At 39.5% G+C, this 20249-nt stretch overlaps 1 protein-coding gene across 1 annotated transcript; it reads left to right on the top strand.

Annotated features, from left to right (window-relative positions):
- Positions 1-1708: 1708 nt before the first annotated feature.
- On the top strand, positions 1709-15838 carry MMP27 (matrix metallopeptidase 27). Its single transcript, XM_010379060.2, has 10 exons — positions 1709-1865; positions 2700-2938; positions 4367-4515; positions 4604-4732; positions 10772-10933; positions 11116-11236; positions 12496-12626; positions 13453-13612; positions 14486-14589; positions 15516-15838. The coding sequence occupies exons 1-10, from the start codon at positions 1764-1766 to the stop codon at positions 15755-15757; spliced, it is 1539 nt and encodes a 512-aa protein (XP_010377362.1). The 5' UTR covers positions 1709-1763; the 3' UTR covers positions 15758-15838.
- The last annotated feature ends 4411 nt before the right edge of the window (positions 15839-20249 follow it).

The raw sequence follows: 20249 nt of genomic DNA, 5'->3' as shown, positions 1-20249 counted from the left end.
AAAAAGGAGATATAATCATAGCATACTACATGATTCTCTTGTGAATAATATTTTCATGGTCATAATTGTATGAACGCTGATTACTGGCTTAAACATTCCTATAACCAAATTAGGAAAGCGGAAGGAGTGTTGAGTCCTTCTCTTCCATAGGAAGATGTTAATAATAACATTTAACTTTGAAAACTCAAAAAATAGTAGCATAAGCATGTTATTTACAAATGTGGAGCTAAACATAAAGATAAAAAGTTATAAAAATAATTTAAAGAAGTTACCTTTGGGGAGCTGGACTTAAAGGAGTGAAAGATTGGGGCAGAGAGATGCTTTTTCATTATAACAAGATAGCACCATTTGACTTCCCATTTTTTGTTGACTATTATTTTTTAAAATTTTGTTCTGAAATATTTTAGAGTTTAAAAAACAAAAAAGAACAATACAGTGAGCATACTTGTACTTAGCATACTTGTACTTAATACCATTATAACACAAATCTTGATCATGCCTGCCTACTCCACTTCATCCCATCTCTCCAGAGACCAATTAAACTATTTAAACTATACACATATATTAAAACAGTGAATAATAATATTTTTGAAACAGGATTTATAATTTGGATGAGCTTTAAATGCAAAGAAAGTATGTATCTACGTACAGCCTATAAGTTCTACAGCTATGTCATGGACATTTTGTTTAGGATATGGACAAGGAAGATTTGGAAAGGTCTATCAATTGACGAGTTAACATTTGGGAAGAAAGGGAAGAAAAATTTAATAACTGGTAGAAGAAAAGAGGAGGATAAGTGAGGGAGGACATTGCTGTAACTAATAGTGTTCCTTCATCTAAAAGTAGCCCAAGTAAAGAAGAATATATCAAAATTAATCCAAAAGGCTCTCACTGACTATACTCTCACTTCTGATGTTAATTTTGGCTTTCATCATCCATGACCTCTATGATTCTTCATCTTCCCAGTCAGCTGTCTTGTCCATGAGACCCTCCATCCCATCTTCCATAGCTGTCTACATATAGATTTTGTTCCAGTCAGACCAGATTTCCTATGGCTCATTTCTCCTGTGTTACCTCCTTCCCATGGCCTCTTTGCACTCACACTCCTTCTTTCTTCCTCTGTAAAACCAAATTCTACCCATTCTCCAAAACCCAGAGCAAGCACTAGTGCAAGCCCCAGTGCAGGCTGTATTTAACTTGTGTAAAACCTCAAGGCCACACTCATAAGCAGTGATCTGCCTTTGGCCCTTCTTAGTCTTTATAATCTGTACTGTGTGTTTGCCCACTTGCTTCCACTACATTAATTTCTGCATGTGTCTGAATTCTCCAACAAGATTGCATTCACAGGGGCAAGGAAACAGTAGGAATTCAATAAACATTTGAAGATTACCTTAATTAATAAGGGTAATCTGATTCCTGATTCATTTGTCTTTTTATGATAACATCCTACCAAGATATTTTGAGATTGCCTTCAAAAGAAAACTTTGCAAGAAAAAAAATAATGTGGAGGCTCACTTCCCAGTCTATTCAATTCAGTAATAAGTGCTAACTGTGTTTACTAAATAACTGCAGACCAAGATTACAAAATCAGCTCAGTCAAAAAAAAAAAAAAAAAAAAAAAAAGCAAATCATGACACACTTGATGGCAAGTGTCCTTTTCTGTTATTAATTAAATGATGATACAAGCCAATTCATGCCACGTCTCACTATTACTTTCTAAATTCTCTGCTAACAGAACCGGCTTCAGCTGAAGAAAAAGAGGAATGAAGCGCCTTCTGCTTCTATTTTTGTTCTTTATAACATTTTCTTCTGCATTTCCCACAGTCCGAATGATGGAAAATGAAGAAAACACGCAACTGGCTCAGGTACTGTCTTAATAAATGATATCGATGACTATTGATATAAAGCTTATTTTATTGATTCTCTTGGGACTTAAAAAGAAAACACATTCCTGCAAAAGAGTCCTGAACTTTTTTGTGAGAAGGAGCTGCTTTTAATTTGTCTAGCTCTAAGGATATCAAGAAATTGTGTTGGGGTGGGGGCTGGGCCAGGGAGGGGGAAAGGATCTGCTATAACTTTTAGCAATGGTCACAAATGAAGGGATGTTCAGTGAGAGGAGAAAGGAGAGAGCCCTGCAAGGCATGGAGATCGCTATAGAAGCATTCCAAGACTACCAGGTGGACCCAGTCTACAATTTGGAGCCCTAATCCCTATTTGTATGAAAATAATACATTGCTTTACAGATTCCCTCTAAAAATCAGTTCAGTTAACTTTTTATATTTGGTTAAATCAAATACATGTGCAAAGTGGATAACCACTTATTTCTTCTAGAATTTGTTTCAAAGAAACACTAAAATGAAAGTAACAGCAAAAATATGTAAGATATGTCATCATTTAACAGATAGACGAAGCTTCATTCTCTTCTACGAAGGTTTATGAGCTGTGTGCTTTGGCTAATTCTGGGCACTCGTAAGTCAACCAAGTCTTGGAAATTGAAAGAGCAGAGTGACTTGTTATTTTCCTCTTTGTGTCCTTCTTTCCTCCTTCACTCCTCTCTTTCTCTCACTACTTCTTCCCCCCCCCCCCTTCCTATTGCCAAAAGAAATTTTAGGCAATTTTGCTTTATCCTGAGATGGAGATTTGCTCTCCTGTAGTCTGTGCCTCTTTTTTTTTTTTTTTTTTCTTATCTTTTTGGTCAGGCATATCTCAACCAGTTCTACTCTCTTGAAATAGAAGGGAATCATCTTGTTCAAAGCAAGAACAGGAGTCTCATAGATGACAAAATTCGGGAAATGCAAGCATTTTTTGGATTGACAGTGACTGGAAAACTGGACTCAAACACCCTTGAGATCATGAAGACACCCAGGTGTGGGGTGCCTGATGTGGGCCAGTATGGCTACACCCTTCCTGGGTGGAGAAAATACAACCTCACCTACAGGTAATGCTTCTGTCAGCTCATTTCCACCTAATCCAAAGGAACATAAAGATAATTTCCGAGGAACAGAATAACATTCATTCATTTGACTGAGCACTTCCTGTGTGCACAGCACATCATAGGCTCCATTTATGGTATCTTCCCAACAAACCTGTGCTATAGGCTCTGCTGCTACCACCACATTAAATACAGAGAAACTGAAACAAAAGTTTATTTACCATGGCTGAGCTCACACAGCTCTTACTGGCTCTAGCAGACATGCTCTCATCTCTAGCCTCTGCCACCATCATCTAAGCTCTGAGCAAATACTATCATCTGACTGCAGATACTTGACAGCATGGATGAAGGGTGCTGAAGAGAAAATGGGGAGATCCTGGAACACAACCAGTTTATGTCAGAGACATGTGTGTGTGAGAGAGATAGTTGCCAAATCTCAGATGAGCCCCCCAGAGCAAAGTAAGGTGTTTCCCTCAGACATCTCAAGGAAAAGGGGGCTGGCTGGCTCATTGGCAGGAAGAGGAGGAGGTATGCCCTCGATCTGAGACAGAGGCAGTCACCTTGACCACCACTCTAGAGCCTTTCTGATAGTTCTTCTTTCATCTTACTGAGTGCTAGGACTTGAGATAAAAATGAGTTTAGCAAGATAGGGAACATAAACAAGAGAAAGATCTTTTCCTGAGCAATTCTTGTGGTTCTCATGTAAGATTCTTCATATATGGACCGGGTGCAGTGGCTCATGCCTGTAATCCCAGCACTTTGGGAGGCTGAGGCAAACAGATCACCTGAGGTCAGGAGTTTGAGACCAGCCTGGCCAACATGGCAAAACCCCATCTCTACTAAAAAATACAAAAATTAGCCGGGCGTGGTGGCATTCACCTGTAGTCCCAGCTACTCAGGAGGCTGAGGTAAGAGAATCACTTGAACCTGGGAGGCAGAGGTTGTAGTGAGCCGAGGTCACGCCACTGCACTCCAGCCTGGGGGATAGAGTGAGACCCTGTCTCAAAAAAAAAAAAAAAAAGATTCTTAATATATGATACATGCACAAGACTAATTTCCAAAAGCCATACAAAAAAAAAGATTCTCAATTCTTTTTAAGAATGTCTTTATAATACTTTCATATACAAGCCAACACGTACATGAGATTAATGCTGTCTAGGGATGTGATCTTAGGGAAGTCATTTAACCTCTTTGAGCCTCCTTTGTTGAAGTGTTACAATCCTACTGATTCATAGGGAAGATAAAGGAATTTAATTGTACAGTATATGTAACAGTATTTCATTTAAATAAAGTGCTATGCAACTATAAGATAATTGCACCACACCAAAGTTACTGCAGCACATTATTGATAAGCTAGAAATGTTTTTTGTAGTTATATGTGTATATGCATGCATGAATAAACCAGAAATTGACACCTTTTTGTTAATTTTTAAGAATAATAAACTATACTCCAGATATGGCACGAACTGCTGTGGATGAGGCTATCCAAGAAGGTTTAGAAGTGTGGAGCAAAGTTACTCCACTACAATTCACCAAGATTTCAAAGGGGATTGCAGACATCATGATTGCCTTCAGGACTCGAGGTAAGGTTTTCAACAGAGAGCAAAGCTATTTTCATCTCAGGAGCTTTGAGGAAACTGATCTTTTTTCCTCCCACAAATTGTGTCTCAGTCCATGGTCGGTGTCCTCGCTATTTTGATGGTCCCCTGGGAGTGCTTGGCCATGCCTTTCCTCCTGGTCCGGGTCTGGGTGGTGACACTCATTTTGATGAGGATGAAAACTGGACCAAGGATGGAGCAGGTGAGTCTAATTTTCTTTATGAACAAAATTTTATTACTCTAAAGAATCCCTGAAAAGAATAACTAGTCGCTTTTTAACTCTAAAGTTCCCAATGTCCCCACAATTTTCCATATTCCAAGATGACATTGATGGAAGTGTTCAATACACCCTCATAAATTTGCTAATTCTATTATGATCAGAGCATTCTTCATTATTCATACATTCATCCATACACCCATAACGTCCTAGGGGCCACTGTGTGCCTAGAACTATACAAGGTGTCCTATGGACCCCAAAGTTGTATTGGAAAAGTGTAAGCCTTCAGAGGTTCATGATCCTGTGTGGTACACAAGGCCAGCCCACATACGTGCCATATAAGGCAGAATATGTTTTGTGTTGTACCAGTGGTAGAAGTCATCTGTCGCTTGAGGATTGAAAGAAGACTCTAGGGAGGTGGTAATTTTGAGTTAGCAATTAAAGGACAGTGTATGGATTCATAGCCCATAGAGGCTCTATTTCAAAGCATGAACTTCCTTTTCTAACTCTTGCCCAGCTACAAAGGAATCAGACCTTAATGCTTATATTTGACTTATTTCTTCAAACCAAGTTAAGTTTATTTTTTCAATGGGTCTGCCTGGCATTCGAGGTGTTTTACTACTGTTCTGACAAAAATATCAAACTATACTATATTAACAGGTAGCAGTGTATGCCTCAAATAAAAGAGTAAGCTCAGTAGATTTTTGAGCCCCCCATTCTTTTTTTCTGTCATTGGCAATAGTCACCTTGGGTCTGGTGTCTAGCTTCCAGAGTCACAGGAAAGCACAGGTTGTAGTGGTCCTGATGGATAGTATACAAGGATACAGGTCATTCCTGACCATGTATCTCCAGATAATCGGTATAGGTCAGCTTTGCACTGTCTGTGAAACTGAAAGCCTGTGACACAAAATAGTCCATGGCCACTCACTGCTCAGTCAGAACAGGTGATGCAACTGTTCTTCCAAGTGCCAGTGAAAAGGGCGAAAGTCAGTACTGGCTGAGGTTCAGGCAGCAGCATGCAAAATCTAGGATTGGCTGCTGCCATTGCCACATGACTTACTATCACAAGCAGACAAGAAATTGAAGGAGGTAAGATAACATTGTCACCCAAGCAAGAGAGGAGAGGAATGAACCAAGCTTGTTGTGTATCTTCTCCTGAGATATGTTTCAATATTTGTTTGGTACTAGTCTGAAGACACTGAGGATATGTTTCATCAAACAGTTACAGGAAATATCCTAGCACTTGCCAAAATCAGAATGATTCCCCTTGCTCAGCCAGGCTTTACTTTCATATCTAGAGGCAGAGATCAAAGATTTCACTATCCTTTTGTCTCTTAAATCCAATACTAAGTAGCAGTTACTCTTACCCATACTGCTTTAAGCCCTCTGCCAAAGGGGATGTGTGGGGTAAGTTATTTTTTTTTTAAGTCCAGTGTATCTGGGTTCCACATTGGTATGGCTTGCTTGAGCAAGGCAGGAGATAAATACAGTCCTCAACCAAGTTCTGGGTGGGCAACCAGGCAGCAGTTCCAAAAAGGATTGTCTTCTGACTACTTTACTACTACATTCACTCAGAGTAGAAATTGTGGGCCCTCTGTGATCCAATTGTATAACTCTTAGTTCACTGACACTAAAGGGGAAAATATCTTCTTGTTCTCCAATGGAAACAAAAAACATCAAGCAAACATAATCTCCAATAAAATTGTAATTTTTAAAAATAGGAAATTCAGCAATAGCCTATATGATCACCTCTTTCATTGCAATTTGGAGGCTCTGTTCTATGAAAGGGTGGCAAAAGTCTTGGTGTAACTTGCTTAAGTGCAACAGACACAGCATCTGCCAATGATGCCATTAGGCTGCTTCCTCGGAGTCATCGCATGGGGATGTTAGAGGACTTTAAGCACATACAGAGATTTTCCTGAGAGTCTCTCAAGGCAAAGCCAGTGCCAAGCCTATTGTGAGTGTGTGTGTGGCAGACATGTGTGGACCAGACAACTGAACAGGCCTTAGAGACTGCTACAGATGCAGTGTTGGGAAAGAGAAAAAGCAATGGTTTGTAGCTTGGCAGACACTGGTTCCTTTAAGGGCTTCCCATTTACCAGCTGAGGGACCCGGGTCAAGTCAAGTAATTTTCTTACTCTCTATTTCTTTGCCTGTAAAATAATTATAATGCTCTTCTTTTAGGAGGGTGAAATAAATTACCCTTACCCTAACTAGGTTAATAAAGGTGAAAACACCTTTCAGAGCAGTTGTCCATAGTGAACACTCAGAAATGCTTGACATTAAAGATTCTGTTGACAATTATTAGTATTGACCATGATAATGATAACTAGAGTGGAATTACATTCTAGACATAAGAAAAAATATTTACAAAGCTATGAATGTATAATGCACAAATTTATCTATTTAGTCATGTCTCCATGAGACAGAGACTTTTGTCATCTTTTACTAGTGTCATATGGCCGATAACACTGTTGGCACATGAGAAATACTCTACAAATCATTGGTAAATAAAGTCACTCAACGATCATTTGTTGAACATCCACTATGACTCAAGCTCTCTCATAGAAATGAAATATACCCTAGTATATAAGACACAGAAGCTGCCCTCCAGGGGTTTACAGTCTAAGGGACACACAGACAATTAAATGGCAACTAAAATCAGCAGTATCAGACTGAGATAAAGGAAACTATGGCAATGTAATAGGTCCACACAGAAGAAATTCCAATCCAGACCCACAGGTCAGCAGAGGAAGCTATGTCAAACCTGAGAACTGGAGGCTCAGCAGGAACTAAGAAGACAAAGTAGGGTAAAGAGGGTGAATAGGAGTGTTCTGAACAGAATAGTTCAATCCAACATAAGGAATAGAATTGTAGAAGACAAGGCTGAAATGGCAAATAGGATTCAGATTGCAGAGGGTCTTGAAAGCCAGAATAAAGGTCTGGACTTCATTTAGAAAACCCGAGCTTGAATTATTTTTCCCAATATCCATTTTTCCAGTTCCTTGTCCAAAAGCACACACAGTGACATAGCCAGCCAGGCAAGGGGCAGGAGCAAAGACAAGAGTAGAGAAGTGTCAAAGACCATGACATAATTCTTTGCCCTTTTATGTTTGCTTAGTGCAAACATCACTTGGCAAGTTTCCATCAGGGAAGCTGAGGCTTCCCTTAGGCTCCATACACTTAGTTGCAAATCCAGGGATGGACTTTTTTTATTTTTTTTGTTTTATTTATTTATTTATTTATTTATCATTTATTTAGTTTTTGAGACCAGGTCTCACTCTGTCGCCCAGGCTGGAGTGCAGTGGCACAATCTCGGCTCACTGCAACCTATGCCTCTCGGACTCAAGCAATTCTCCTACCTCAGCCTCCCAAATAGCTGGGACCACAGGCACAGGTCCCCTTACCGAGCTACTTTTTTTTTTCTTTAATAGAGACGGGGTTTCTCCTTTTTGCCCAGGCTGCTCTTGAACTCCTGAGCTCAAGGTATCCACCCACCTTGGCCTCCCAAAGTGCTGGGATTAGAGGAGTGAACCACCATGCCAGGCCCAAGGGGGCGGTCTCCTATACTTAGAGCCTTACAGACTAGTGGGAGAGGCGGACAAAGACAAAGGCAATTCTAACATGCCTGGTAAGACTTCTGGAAAGGGCACTATGGTCATGTCTAGGAAGCACATCTAACCATTTTTTCATTCAGACAACACCTGGACATCCACTCATCGTTATTAAGCAGTCACAGTCTCTAGGTATAAAAGATAATTAAGACATGGTTCCTGTACCCAGGGTGACAGAAATAAACAATGCAGTCCTTACGGGCTATGACAGAATCAAATGCTGAGTCTGCGGAAGCCGGAGCCGTGCATTTAACTCAACCTGGATAAGAGCTGGAGGGATAAGGGTTACATGAAGGAAATGACTTTAGAGGGAAGTCCTGGGGAATAAATAGGGTAGTTAAGCCAAGAGAAAGCAGAAGAGATATATTCTTAGCAAAGAGATGAAGGTATGAAGACATAGAGATTAGAAAGAACCTGGCACAGAAGAAAAATGCCAGTGATTTAATATAGTTAGCTCACGGAATACGAAAATAAAATATGAGGCTGAAAAAAGGCAGGGACTAGACTGTGAAGGGTCATGTGAAGGTGTTTGGACTTTATCCTATAGCCAAAACAGAACCTCTGAAGAATAAAAGTAGGAGCAACATGCTCACATATAGTATAGTCTAGCAACAACCCCAAACTGGTGACTTCTATTTTTTAAAAAATATTATCCATTTCTGAGACACCAGTTTCAAGCCATTTGCTTATCCTAGGCTATATTTTTCCATGATGTGACTAATACCAATTAAAGTCATGTGCCATTTAATCATATTTCAGTCAACTATGGACTATGTATATGACAGTAGTCCCATTCGATTATGATGGAGCTGAAAATTTCCTATCACCTAGTGATGTCATAGCACAACACGTTACTCACATGTTTGTGGTGATGCTGATATAAACAAACCTACCGTACTGCCAGTCATATAAAAGTTCAGCACATACAATTGTGTGAAGTACATAATACTTGATATTAAACAACCATGTTACTGGTTTATGTATTTAATGTACTATACCTTTTATGGTTATTTTAGAATATACTCCTACTTGTTAAAAAAAAAAAAAAAAAAAGAAAGAGAGAGTGAGAGAGAGAGAAAGAAAGAAAGAAGAAAGAAAGAAAGAAAGAAAGAAAGAAAGAAAGAAAGAAAGAAAGAAAGAAAGAAAGAAAGAAAGAAAGAAAGAAAGAAAGAAGGAAAGAAAGAAAGAAAGAAACAGGTAACTGTAAAACGGCCTCAGGTAGGCCCTTCAGGAGGGCTTCCAGAAGAAGTCATTGTTACCATAGGAGATAACAGCTCCATGCATGTTATTGTCCCTGAAGACTTTCCAGTGGGACAAGATGTGGAGGTGGAAGACAGTAATACAGATGATTCTGATTGAAGGAAGGAAATATTTTTGAACAGCTGTATAACAAGTTTGTGTTTTAAGCTAAGTCACAAAAATGTCCAAAATTTTAAAAATTTAAAAGTTTAGGCCAGGCGTGGTGGCTCACACCTGTAATCCCAGCACTCTGAAAGACCAAGCTGGAGGATTGCTTTAGCCCAGGAGTTCAAGATCAGCCTGGGCAACACAGTGAGCTCCCCATCTCTACAAAAACAAATAAGAAAATTAGCTGGACATGGTGGCATGCACCTGTAGTCCCAGCTGCTCAGGAGGCTGAGGCAGGAGGATTGCCTGAGCCTAGGAGTTTGAGGCTGCAGTGAGCTGTGATCACACCACTCCAGCCTGGGCAACAGAGCAAGACCCTGCCTCAAAAAAAATTACAAAATAAAAAAGTTACGGTAAGCGAAGGTTATTATTGAAGAAAAAGATAATTTTTAATTTGGTGTAGCTTAAGTGTCCAGTGTTTATACAGTCTACATAATGTCCTAGGCTTTCACATTCACTCGCCACTCACTCACTCACTGACTCACCTAGAGCAACTTCCAGTCCTGCAAGCTCCATTCACGGTAAGTGTCCTACGTATCTGTACTACTTTTTATCTTTTATACCATATTTTTACTGTACCTTCTCCATGTTCAGATATGTTTAGATAGACAAATACTTCCCATTGCGCTAAATAATTGCTTACCATTGTGCTATGATTACCTATAATATTCAGTACAGTAATGTGCAATACAGGTTTGTAACCTGGGAGCAAGAGGCTATACCATGTAACCTTGGTGTGTAGTGCGCTGTGCCATCCAGGTTTGTGTAAGTGCACCTATAATGTTTGCACAATGATGCATTTCTCAGAACATATCCCCATCATTAAGCAACACATGACTTTATTAGTATTGAAATATTTCCCAGATAAATGGTGGTACATATGAGAATTATCTGCTGTATAGCAAGCCTTTATTTCATTCCCCTTAGTTACTTTCGAATCTTAGATGCAACCATTCTCTTTTTTATTAAGTCATGTGCTCGTGTTTTCCCTGTTGTTATCAAGGATTCAACTTGTTTCTTGTGGCTGCTCATGAATTTGGTCATGCACTGGGGCTCTCTCACTCCAGTGATCAAACAGCCTTGATGTTCCCAAATTATGTCTCCCTGGATCCCAGAAAATACCCACTTTCTCAGGATGATATCAATGGAATCCAATCCATCTATGGTGAGCAAAATTATAAATCTCAATATATGTGAACTAAATAGGAAGCTTTTCAGAAAGGAAGTTAAGAAAATCACTTCTTGAAATATTATCATGAAGCAAATATTCACTTACGTAAGACCCTTGTGTAGGCATATTTCTTCATGCCCTCTTAATCCATTGTGGTATTTTTTTTCTCATCAAAGGAGGTCTGCCTAAGGTACCTGCTAAGCCAAAGGAACCCACTATACCCCATGCCTGTGACCCTGAGTTGACTTTTGATGCTATCACCACTTTCCGCAGAGAAGTAATGTTCTTTAAAGGCAGGTAAACTCATTTCCCGAAACACCTCAACTTCCTATGAAGATTTTTCTTTTCAAGGGATTTGAAGATAAAGAGGTAGTCATGGAGCTAATGAAAATGTGTGCCTTTTATCTTCATTTTATAGCTGAACATACTGTTTGAATGCTTTACCATATGCGTGTGTCTTGTAGTTGTTTGATAAATTTTTGAAAGTCTTTAAGGAATTTTTAAAATTGCCATTGCATAAGAAGGGGAAATAGAGTCTACTTTCAGTGACTTCTTGGCCAGAAGAGTCCACCAATCCCAGTGGCCTAATGAAGCCAACTTACACTCCATTACAGGAGCCTACTGTTACATTTTCAGGAATTTTGCAAACCAGTTCACATCACATAGGCAGCTTGAAACTGGCCATGGTTGGAGTATTTATGTCTGAAAATCAGCAAATGATTAAAGTCATGTCTTCTTCCCACCTGGAGAGCCAGTTGTTAAATACGGGTCAGCACCTTACTGAACATTTCTTAAAGTTGCATCATTAAAGTGTTAGCTGTAGTGGGAAATCCCTTCTCTCACTAAAATTTATTGAACTTAACTTGCAGTATGATGTGTCAGTTATGTAGACCATGACCATATTTTTATAGCAAAATATCAAGACATACACCATTGACAAAGATATAGGTATTTAAAATTGGACTCCTTTCACCCATGAATATATCATGTTACGATCCATGTTATCACCACCATTCTCTGATCAGCAGAGGCTGAGAGGCTACCCATCTTGAATGTCAGAGAGGAGTGGCGTGTATGTGGAGGAAAATGGAATATAAGGACTTTTAACGTCTCATTCATAGACTGGGAATTTTGCAGCCAGAAGGGAAATACTGAGGAAGTGTTTTGGCTCATCAATGATTACATTTCTTCATTCCAGCGAGCATCTGCTTCAAAAAGTTCTCCTTAGGAATGCTTGGTGTTGGCTTAAAATGTTGGGTGTTGCTGCTTTGGCAAAAACAAAACCATTTAGCACTCGGAACTCAGAATAAGAATTCCATGAAGAGTTTGCACTCTACGGACCCAAGAGAGTGGGCACAAAGGCATGTCCTGAACTTGGGAGTCCCAAACTGAACTGAACTCACAGCCACCTAAATTTGCTGAGGAAAATTATGCTAATTATCTCAGTTATTTAAGGAAGATACCAACCAATTAGATAAAAGGCAAGCGTAAGATTGCGAAGTTTTCATTGACATGGAAATAGGCTGCATGTGTAAAGTGTTTTTTGTTTAACACAGGCACCTATGGAGAATCTATTATGATATCACGGATGTTGAGTTTGAATTAATTGCTTCATTCTGGCCATCTCTGCCAGCTGATCTGCAAGCTGCATATGAGAACCCCAGAGATAAGATTCTGGTTTTCAAAGGTAACCTTGCCCATCCTGATTCCTCTTCTCCCTCTGGCTGCCTGAACTAACCAGTGGGTATTTTGGTGTAAGAAATAAAATCTTCCTGCCTGAGCCAATGCGCAGGGCTTTTGCCCTCATCTTAGGTTCCTGTCATAAAGAGTATAACAAACCAGGATTCTCTGTGGCTGTGAAGATAAACACAATCCTAGTTGCACAGGGACTAAAATAAACCTGTGTGATAAGAACTAAAAAAGTCTCTTTTTCTGCCAAATAAAGGTAATTAATCTCTCTTTAATGTTCACTTTCTACTAAGATTGCCAGATTTGGCAAATAAAAATATAGGATACTATACATTTCAGATAAACAACAAATAACTTTTTGGTGTATTAAAATATTTTGTATTTATTTATACCCAAAGTTAGTCATTGTTCACTTGAAATTCAAATTTAACTGACATTTTATGTTTAACCTAGCAACCCCGCTTTTTATATGATGTTATCAGATTACTAGCCTTTTGAGAGCACTTGGAGGCTGAAACTTAGCAGAACTTGTTCAAACATAATTCATTTTAAAAATTTCAATTGACAATAATTGTACATATTTATGGGGTACAACGTGTTGTTTTAATACATATATGCATTGCTTACTTGGTTGTTTTGACAGTTAGCCAATTAAAAGCAATCAATACAATGAAACCAATTGACAAAGGTCTGCACACTATTGACTTTTACCGGTATGTATTATTTGTGTAATATAAATAATATGAGCAGCTAAAGAAAGTGGTAAGAATGAATGTGGACATAAGATTATTAAATCTCTAAGCAATCACTCTCTCTCTTAATAGATGAAAACTTCTGGATGATCAGAGGATATGCTATCTTGCCAGATTATCCCAAATCCATCCATACATTAGGTTTTCCAGGACGTGTGAAGAAAGTAGATGCAGCCGTCTGTGATAAGACCACAAGAAAAACCTACTTCTTTGTGGGTATTTGGTGCTGGAGGTAAGTTTATAGACGATTGACCCTTTGTTTTATTATGGAGAAAAATATTCACAATAGCATCACTTTGACACAGACAAAAATAAAATGAATCCATAATACTTTCTATTTATTATTATTATTATTATTTTTGAGATGGAGTCTTGCTCTGTCTCCCAGGCTAGAGTGCAGTGCTGCAATCTCTGCTCCCTGCAGCCTCAACCTCCCGCATTCAAGCGATCCTCCTGCCTCAGCACCCCCCAAGTAACTGGGACTACAGGCATGTGCCACCACACCTGGCTAATTTTTGTACTTTTTGTAGAGATGGGGTTTCACCATGAGTCTCAGTCTGGTCTTGAACTCCTAGGCTCAAGTGATCCACCCGCTTTGGCCTCTCAAAGTGCTGGGATTACAGATATGGGTCGCCACGCCCAGCCCATAGTCTTCTTAAAGTGAATAATGAAGGCAGAGAATGACATTTATCAAGCCGAAAGAGATTGCAATGAGTCTAATGACTTTCCTTCAACTTCAAAAATAAAGATAAGATAAAAGAAAAAGTTGATGACCCCAACCAGATTGCCAATGACACAAACATATCTAGTGAAAATTTTTGAACGCTCCAAGCTCAGCCTTTAATCTGATGTAACAATTTCTCTGAATAGCACCAATCTAGCAAATGCTGTGGCCTTTTTCCCTGATCATTTCTTGTTTGGAAGATTCTATCAGTGATTCAACCAAACATAATCTTTACTATATTTTTACTATAGATCCAATTAGTTTTCCTCTACTAGGCCTATGTATTCCCCACATCCCTGCTTGACTCTAAGTTGCATAGCGGACAAATTAAGCTCCCCAAACCAAAGATCCTCTGGTATCCTTTCATATCCTTGTATGCAGGTTTGATGAAATGACCCAAACCATGGACAAAGGGTTCCCGCAGAGGGTGGTAAAACACTTTCCTGGAATCAGTATCCGTGTTGATGCTGCTTTCCAGTACAAAGGTAAGCATGGATGCCTCACTGATTGGGATAGCTGTGAGACTGTGTTGACTGTGAAAAAAGACAGCACAAAAACTTAAATGCTTCTATTTTAATGCAATTTTACTACTCTTAAGTATATACAATAATAAACATTAACCCCACAAGCATTATCACAAACTGAATTCATAAATCCTGAATTATACTCTCTGTTATACTATCTCAAATCTATGTAAAAAGTACCAAATCCATTTTACTCATCATTGATAAGTAAAGATATTCCCTAAAGTGTACAAAGTAAGCACATGAACAAAACAATGATTCTCAAACTTTAATGTATGTAGCTTAATGTACATAGCTTGGGGTTTGTGTGTGAAACAAAGTATTTGAGGCAGAATTGTGAGTGATACCTAGGAACCTGTAGTTTTAAAAGAACCTCAGGCAATGTAATGCATACAATTCAGCAACTCTATCATCAAAGACAATGACCTAGACCGTGGAGTAATCAGATGTCTAGAAATATTTTTGAGTGACACGATCTATTACTACAATGAAATCTAACACAGAACCTCGTAACCTAAAACAGAGCAAAGTAGAACAGCTCTAAGAAAACGAGGATATAGAGACCAAGGCCATATCCACAGGGACCTCTCCCCTTTGCTGAAACACTTTGTTGAAGCCTTGTTTGAGAACCTCTGGCATAGACCGCAGTCTGGCTAGAAAGGTAAAAAGTCCCTTGAAACTCACACTTTATAACATTGACTTCCTCCTTAGGGAAATAAAAACAATAGGATTTCCCACATGACAGTAGAAAACTAAAATGTATGTATGTGATTCCACAAATTTCTTTGCTCTCCATAATGTTATTTTTTTCCACTTTTATAAAATTTAAAAGTATGGAAGTATTATATAGTTATGAAAGATAACTAATCCTGATTCTCTGTCTCTAGGATTCTTCTATTTCAGCCGTGGATCAAAGCAATTTGAATATGACATTAAGACAAAGAATATTACCCGAATCATGAGAACTAATACTTGGTTTCAATGCAAAGAACCATTAAACTCATCATTTGGTTTTGATATCAACAAGGAAAAAGCACATTCAGGAGGTGTAAAGATATCGCATCATAAGAGTTTAAGCTTGTTTATTTTAAGTATTGTTCATTTGCTGAAAAACACTATTTATCAATAAATTCATAGACCTAAAATAAACCTCAACAGGTCTTTTAATATAAATTCTGCTTCAAAATAGAATAGAACCATTATTTAACAAGTTGCTAGTCCTAGTTCTAAATATCCAAATTCAATAGCCATTTTGAGCTGCCTGATTCTTTTAATAGGAAGTTATTATGTAGAAACAAAAATCTGTGACTGTACCTTAAGCCTATTTCATGCTTTGTGGACTTGGAGAAGACATGTCTTACAACTAAATACTAAAATATTTATTAAACCAATCTTTAGCATTCTATTTTGTCTGGACCTTTGGAGTTTAAGAGCCCAAATAAACTATAGTCCTCATCCCTATGCATGTTCTGAATCCATCTATCAAATAAGTTACTCCACCTCCCAAAGAGAAGGGTGACAGCCTGGATAGATGCAGGGTGAGTTACGTTAGAGGTGATTCTCTGACAAGTAAGGAACTAGCAGAAGTAGGAGAGAAGTGTTCCCACAGCCTGACAAACATTGACCAATGCAGTTAAACATTCCTTAGGGATACAAAATTAAGTTTTCTACACACTGATTTCAGCCACAAGAAATGTGGGGATTTTCATCCTGTGTTTGTGGTATATGTGCATCATCTGAGCCTATGGGTAGGAAGTTTCTGTACTCTTTGTTCCATCATGGATTTGTTGACTTCCTAAATGCTTATGGCTTGATTTTATTTTATACCCTCAAACTTAAGTGCTTAGCAAAGTTCTTAATACAATTTTTGATCCAGAAAATGGGAGATTGTCAGTTGAACTTGCTTCTGATGAGGTGATATATTGAGTATATGTCAACTGATAGAAAATAGGCATAGAAAATCACACAAATTCCTACAGTTGGTCCCCACTTCCCTGGAGTTCAGTGTTTCCAGTTTCCTAAAAGAAGGGGTGCGTAAAAGAGTTATTGTATGTTTGAAACACAAATTTTAAGAAGTACAGCTTAACACTCAGCAAGTAGTAGATAGTAGTCTGTGTGAAAAAAATATATAGTGTTGGAATAATCGAATATCCATATGCATGAAAAAAGAATGTTGACCCCTACCTCACACTATTCACAAAAATTAATAAAAATGGGCCACAGACCTCTAAATATAAGAAATAAAATTACAAAACTTGCAAAAAAATTTGTTTTTAATTTTGGGACTTTGGACTAAGCAAAGATTTCTTAGGTAGAACATAAAAACTGTTAACTATTTAAAAAATCAATGAATTAAACTTTAACATTTAAAACCTTTGCTTTCAAAAAACAATATTAAAAGAATAAAAAGTTGGCTGGGCACAGTGGCTCATGTCTGTAATCCCAGCACTTTGGGAGGCCAAGACAGGAGGATTGCGTTAGGCCAGAAGTTCAAGACTAGCCTAGCCAACATAGCAAGACCCTATCGCTATATAAAATAAATAATTAAATAAAAAATTTTTTTTCAGGCGTGGTGGCTCACACCTGTAATCCCAGCACTTTGGGAGGCTGAGTTGGGCAGATCACGAGGTCAGGAGATTGAGACCATCCTGGCTAACATGGTGAAACCCTGTCTACTAAAAATACGAAAATTAACTGGGCTTGGTGACGCGCGCCTGTAGTCCCAGTACTCGGGAGGCTGAGGCAGGAGAATCGCTTGAACCAGGGAGGTGGAAGTTGTAGTGAGCCGAAATTGTGTCACTGCATTCCAGCCTGGTGACAGAGTGAGACTCCATCAAAAAAAAAAAAAAAAAAAAACTGCTGGACTGAGTGCAGTGGCTCATGCCTGTAATCCTAGCACTTTGGGAAGCCGAGGCAGGTGAATCACAAGGTCAGGAGTTCAAGACCAGCCTAGCCAAGATGGTGAAACCCTGTGTCTACTAACAATGCAAAAAATAATTAGCAAGGTTTGGTGGCAGGCACCTGTAATCCCAGCTACTTGGGAGGCTGAGGCAGGAGAATCACTTGAACCCAGGGGGCAGAGGTTGCAGTCAGCTGAGATCACGCCACTGCACTCCAGCCTGGGCAACAGAGTGAGACTCAGTCTAAAAAAAAAAAAAATTAAAAGGATCAAAAGTCAAGCTATACACTGGGGAAAAAAATATTTTCAAAACATATATCTGATAAAGGACTTGTATCTTAAATATATAAAGAATTCTTACAACTCAAAAATAAGACAAACAGCTCATTCTATTTTCTTTTGTTTTTTGAGACAGGGTCTCACTCTGTTGCCCAGGTTGGAGTGCAGTGGTGCAATCTCAGCTCACTGCAACCTCTCCCTCCTGGGCTCAAGCAATTCTCCCACCTCAGCCTCCTAAGTAGCTGGGATTACAGGGACACACCACCATGCCAGGTTAGTTTTTCTATTTTTCACAGAGATGGCATTTCACCATGTTGCCCAGGCTGGCAACTCCTGGACTCAAGTGATCCGCCCACCTCAGCCTCCAAAGTGCTGGGGTTACAAGCATGAGGCACTACCCCTGTCATCCCCTCAATTTTTTTAAAAAAATTAATGAATGTTTATATTTTAAATTATTTACTTATTTATTTTTGAGAAAAAGTCTTATTCTGTTGCCCAGGCTGGAGAGCAGTGGTGCGATCTTGGCTCACTGCAACCTTCACCTCCCAGATTCAAGCGATTCTGCCGTCTCAGCCTTCCCAGTAGCTGGGATTACAGCACCTGCCACCGTGCCCAGCTAATTTTTGTATTTTTAGTAGAGACGGAGTTTCACCATGTTGGCCAGGCTGGTCTCGAACTCCTGACCTCAAGTGATCTGCCCACCTTGGCCTCCCAAAGTGCTAGGATTACAGGCGTAAGCCACTGCGCCCGGCCTTATTTATTTATTTTGAGACACAATCTCACTCTGCCTCCCAGGCTGGAGTGCACTGGCGCCATCTCTGCTCACTGCAACCTCCACCTCCCAGGTTCAAGTGATTCTCATGCCTCAGCCTCCTGACCAGCTGGGATTACAGGTGTACACCACCACACCTAATTTTTGTATTTTTAGTGGAGATGGGGTTTTGCCATATTGGCCAGGCTGGTCTCGAACTCCTGATCTCAAGTGATCCACTCCTCTAGGCCTGCCAAAGTGCTGGGACCAAAGGCATGAGACACCGCACACAACCTCAAATTTTTTTTAATGCCCAAAATATTCACCATATGAGTAGTAAATAAGTACATGAAAAGATTTTTCTTTTGGAGATGGAGTCTCTCTCTGTCGCCCAGGCTGGAATGCAGTGGTGCAATCTCAGCTCACTGCAACCTCTGCCTCCCGGGTTCAAGCAATTCTCCTGCCTCAGCCTTCCAAGTAGCTGGGACTACAGGTGCGCGCCACCACGCCCAGCAAATTTTTGTATTTTTAATAGAGACAGAGTTTTCACCATGTTGGTCAAGATGGTCTCGATCTCTTGACCTCGTGATCCGCCCACCTCAGCCTCCCAAAGTGCTGGGATTACAGGTGTGAGCCACCGCACCCAGCAAGATTTTTCAATATCATTAGTCATTAGGTAAATGCTAAACCACAAGGAGATACTACTGAATACCCAGTAAAATGGTGACCATTCAATGGAGAAAGAAACATGCTCTGATAACATATTCTCAATGTTTGCTTTCAAAGGTGTGTTGCTGTCAAACTCTTCCATTCACTGAAATAAATAGTTTATGATGCATTTTAAAATAAGTAAATAAATAAGATGGTTAACATTTAAAAACTGGCCAGGTGTGGTTGCTCATGCCTGTAATTCCAGCACTTTGGGAGGCCGAGGTGGGTGGATTGCTTGAGGCTGGGAGTTGGAGACCAACCTGAGCAACATGGTGAAAACCCGTATCTACTAAAAACAAAAAATTAGCCAGGCGTGGTGGCATGCACCTGTAATCCCAGCTACCTGGAAGGCTGGGGCAGAAGAATCGCTTGAACCCAGGAGGTGGATGTTGCAGTGAGCCAAGATCATGCCACTGCAAGTTTAACAAGTCAAAGAGAGAAAGAAAGCTCTCTGCCACAGAAAGGGGTCCCAAAAAAGGCTTGCCATTTCCCAGTTGAATACAGAGACTTTTATAAGAAACCAGTGAGGGCTGGGTGTCTCATTTGCATAAGGAGCAAATTTCTGGTCACTCCACCCAGTCCTCCTAGTGCGCATGCAAGCCCTTAGCTTGAGTTACTCCATATTGGCTTTGTTTCCCTTACTGTGCATGTGTCAAAGGATGGAATTTTCCATTGCAGATATGTCTGGGCAAGTCTCCTGTGTAGACTTTCTTACCTATGCAGCTGTGGGCATATCTTAGGCAAGGCCCCCTGTGCAAGTTCCCTTATCAGTGCTTGCAGGCTGTTCTTTTGTTTGAAAGACATTAGTGGAGGATCCACCCTAACTGACTGCCTGACTGCTTTCTTCCTTCCTCACTCAGTTTGGCAATTTATTATAAAATTAAACCCAGACTTACCATGTGACCCAATGATGCTACTCTAAATGTTTACCCAAGAAGAATGAAAACCTGCCCAAATAAGTATTTGCACATAAATGTTCAT

The sequence above is a fragment of the Rhinopithecus roxellana genome, chromosome 15 (genome assembly GCF_007565055.1).
Source record: "Rhinopithecus roxellana isolate Shanxi Qingling chromosome 15, ASM756505v1, whole genome shotgun sequence".
Taxonomy (NCBI): domain Eukaryota; kingdom Metazoa; phylum Chordata; class Mammalia; order Primates; family Cercopithecidae; genus Rhinopithecus; species Rhinopithecus roxellana.
The sequence above is the reverse complement of the archived record's forward strand: the minus strand, read 5'-3'. Positions and strand labels throughout refer to the sequence as shown.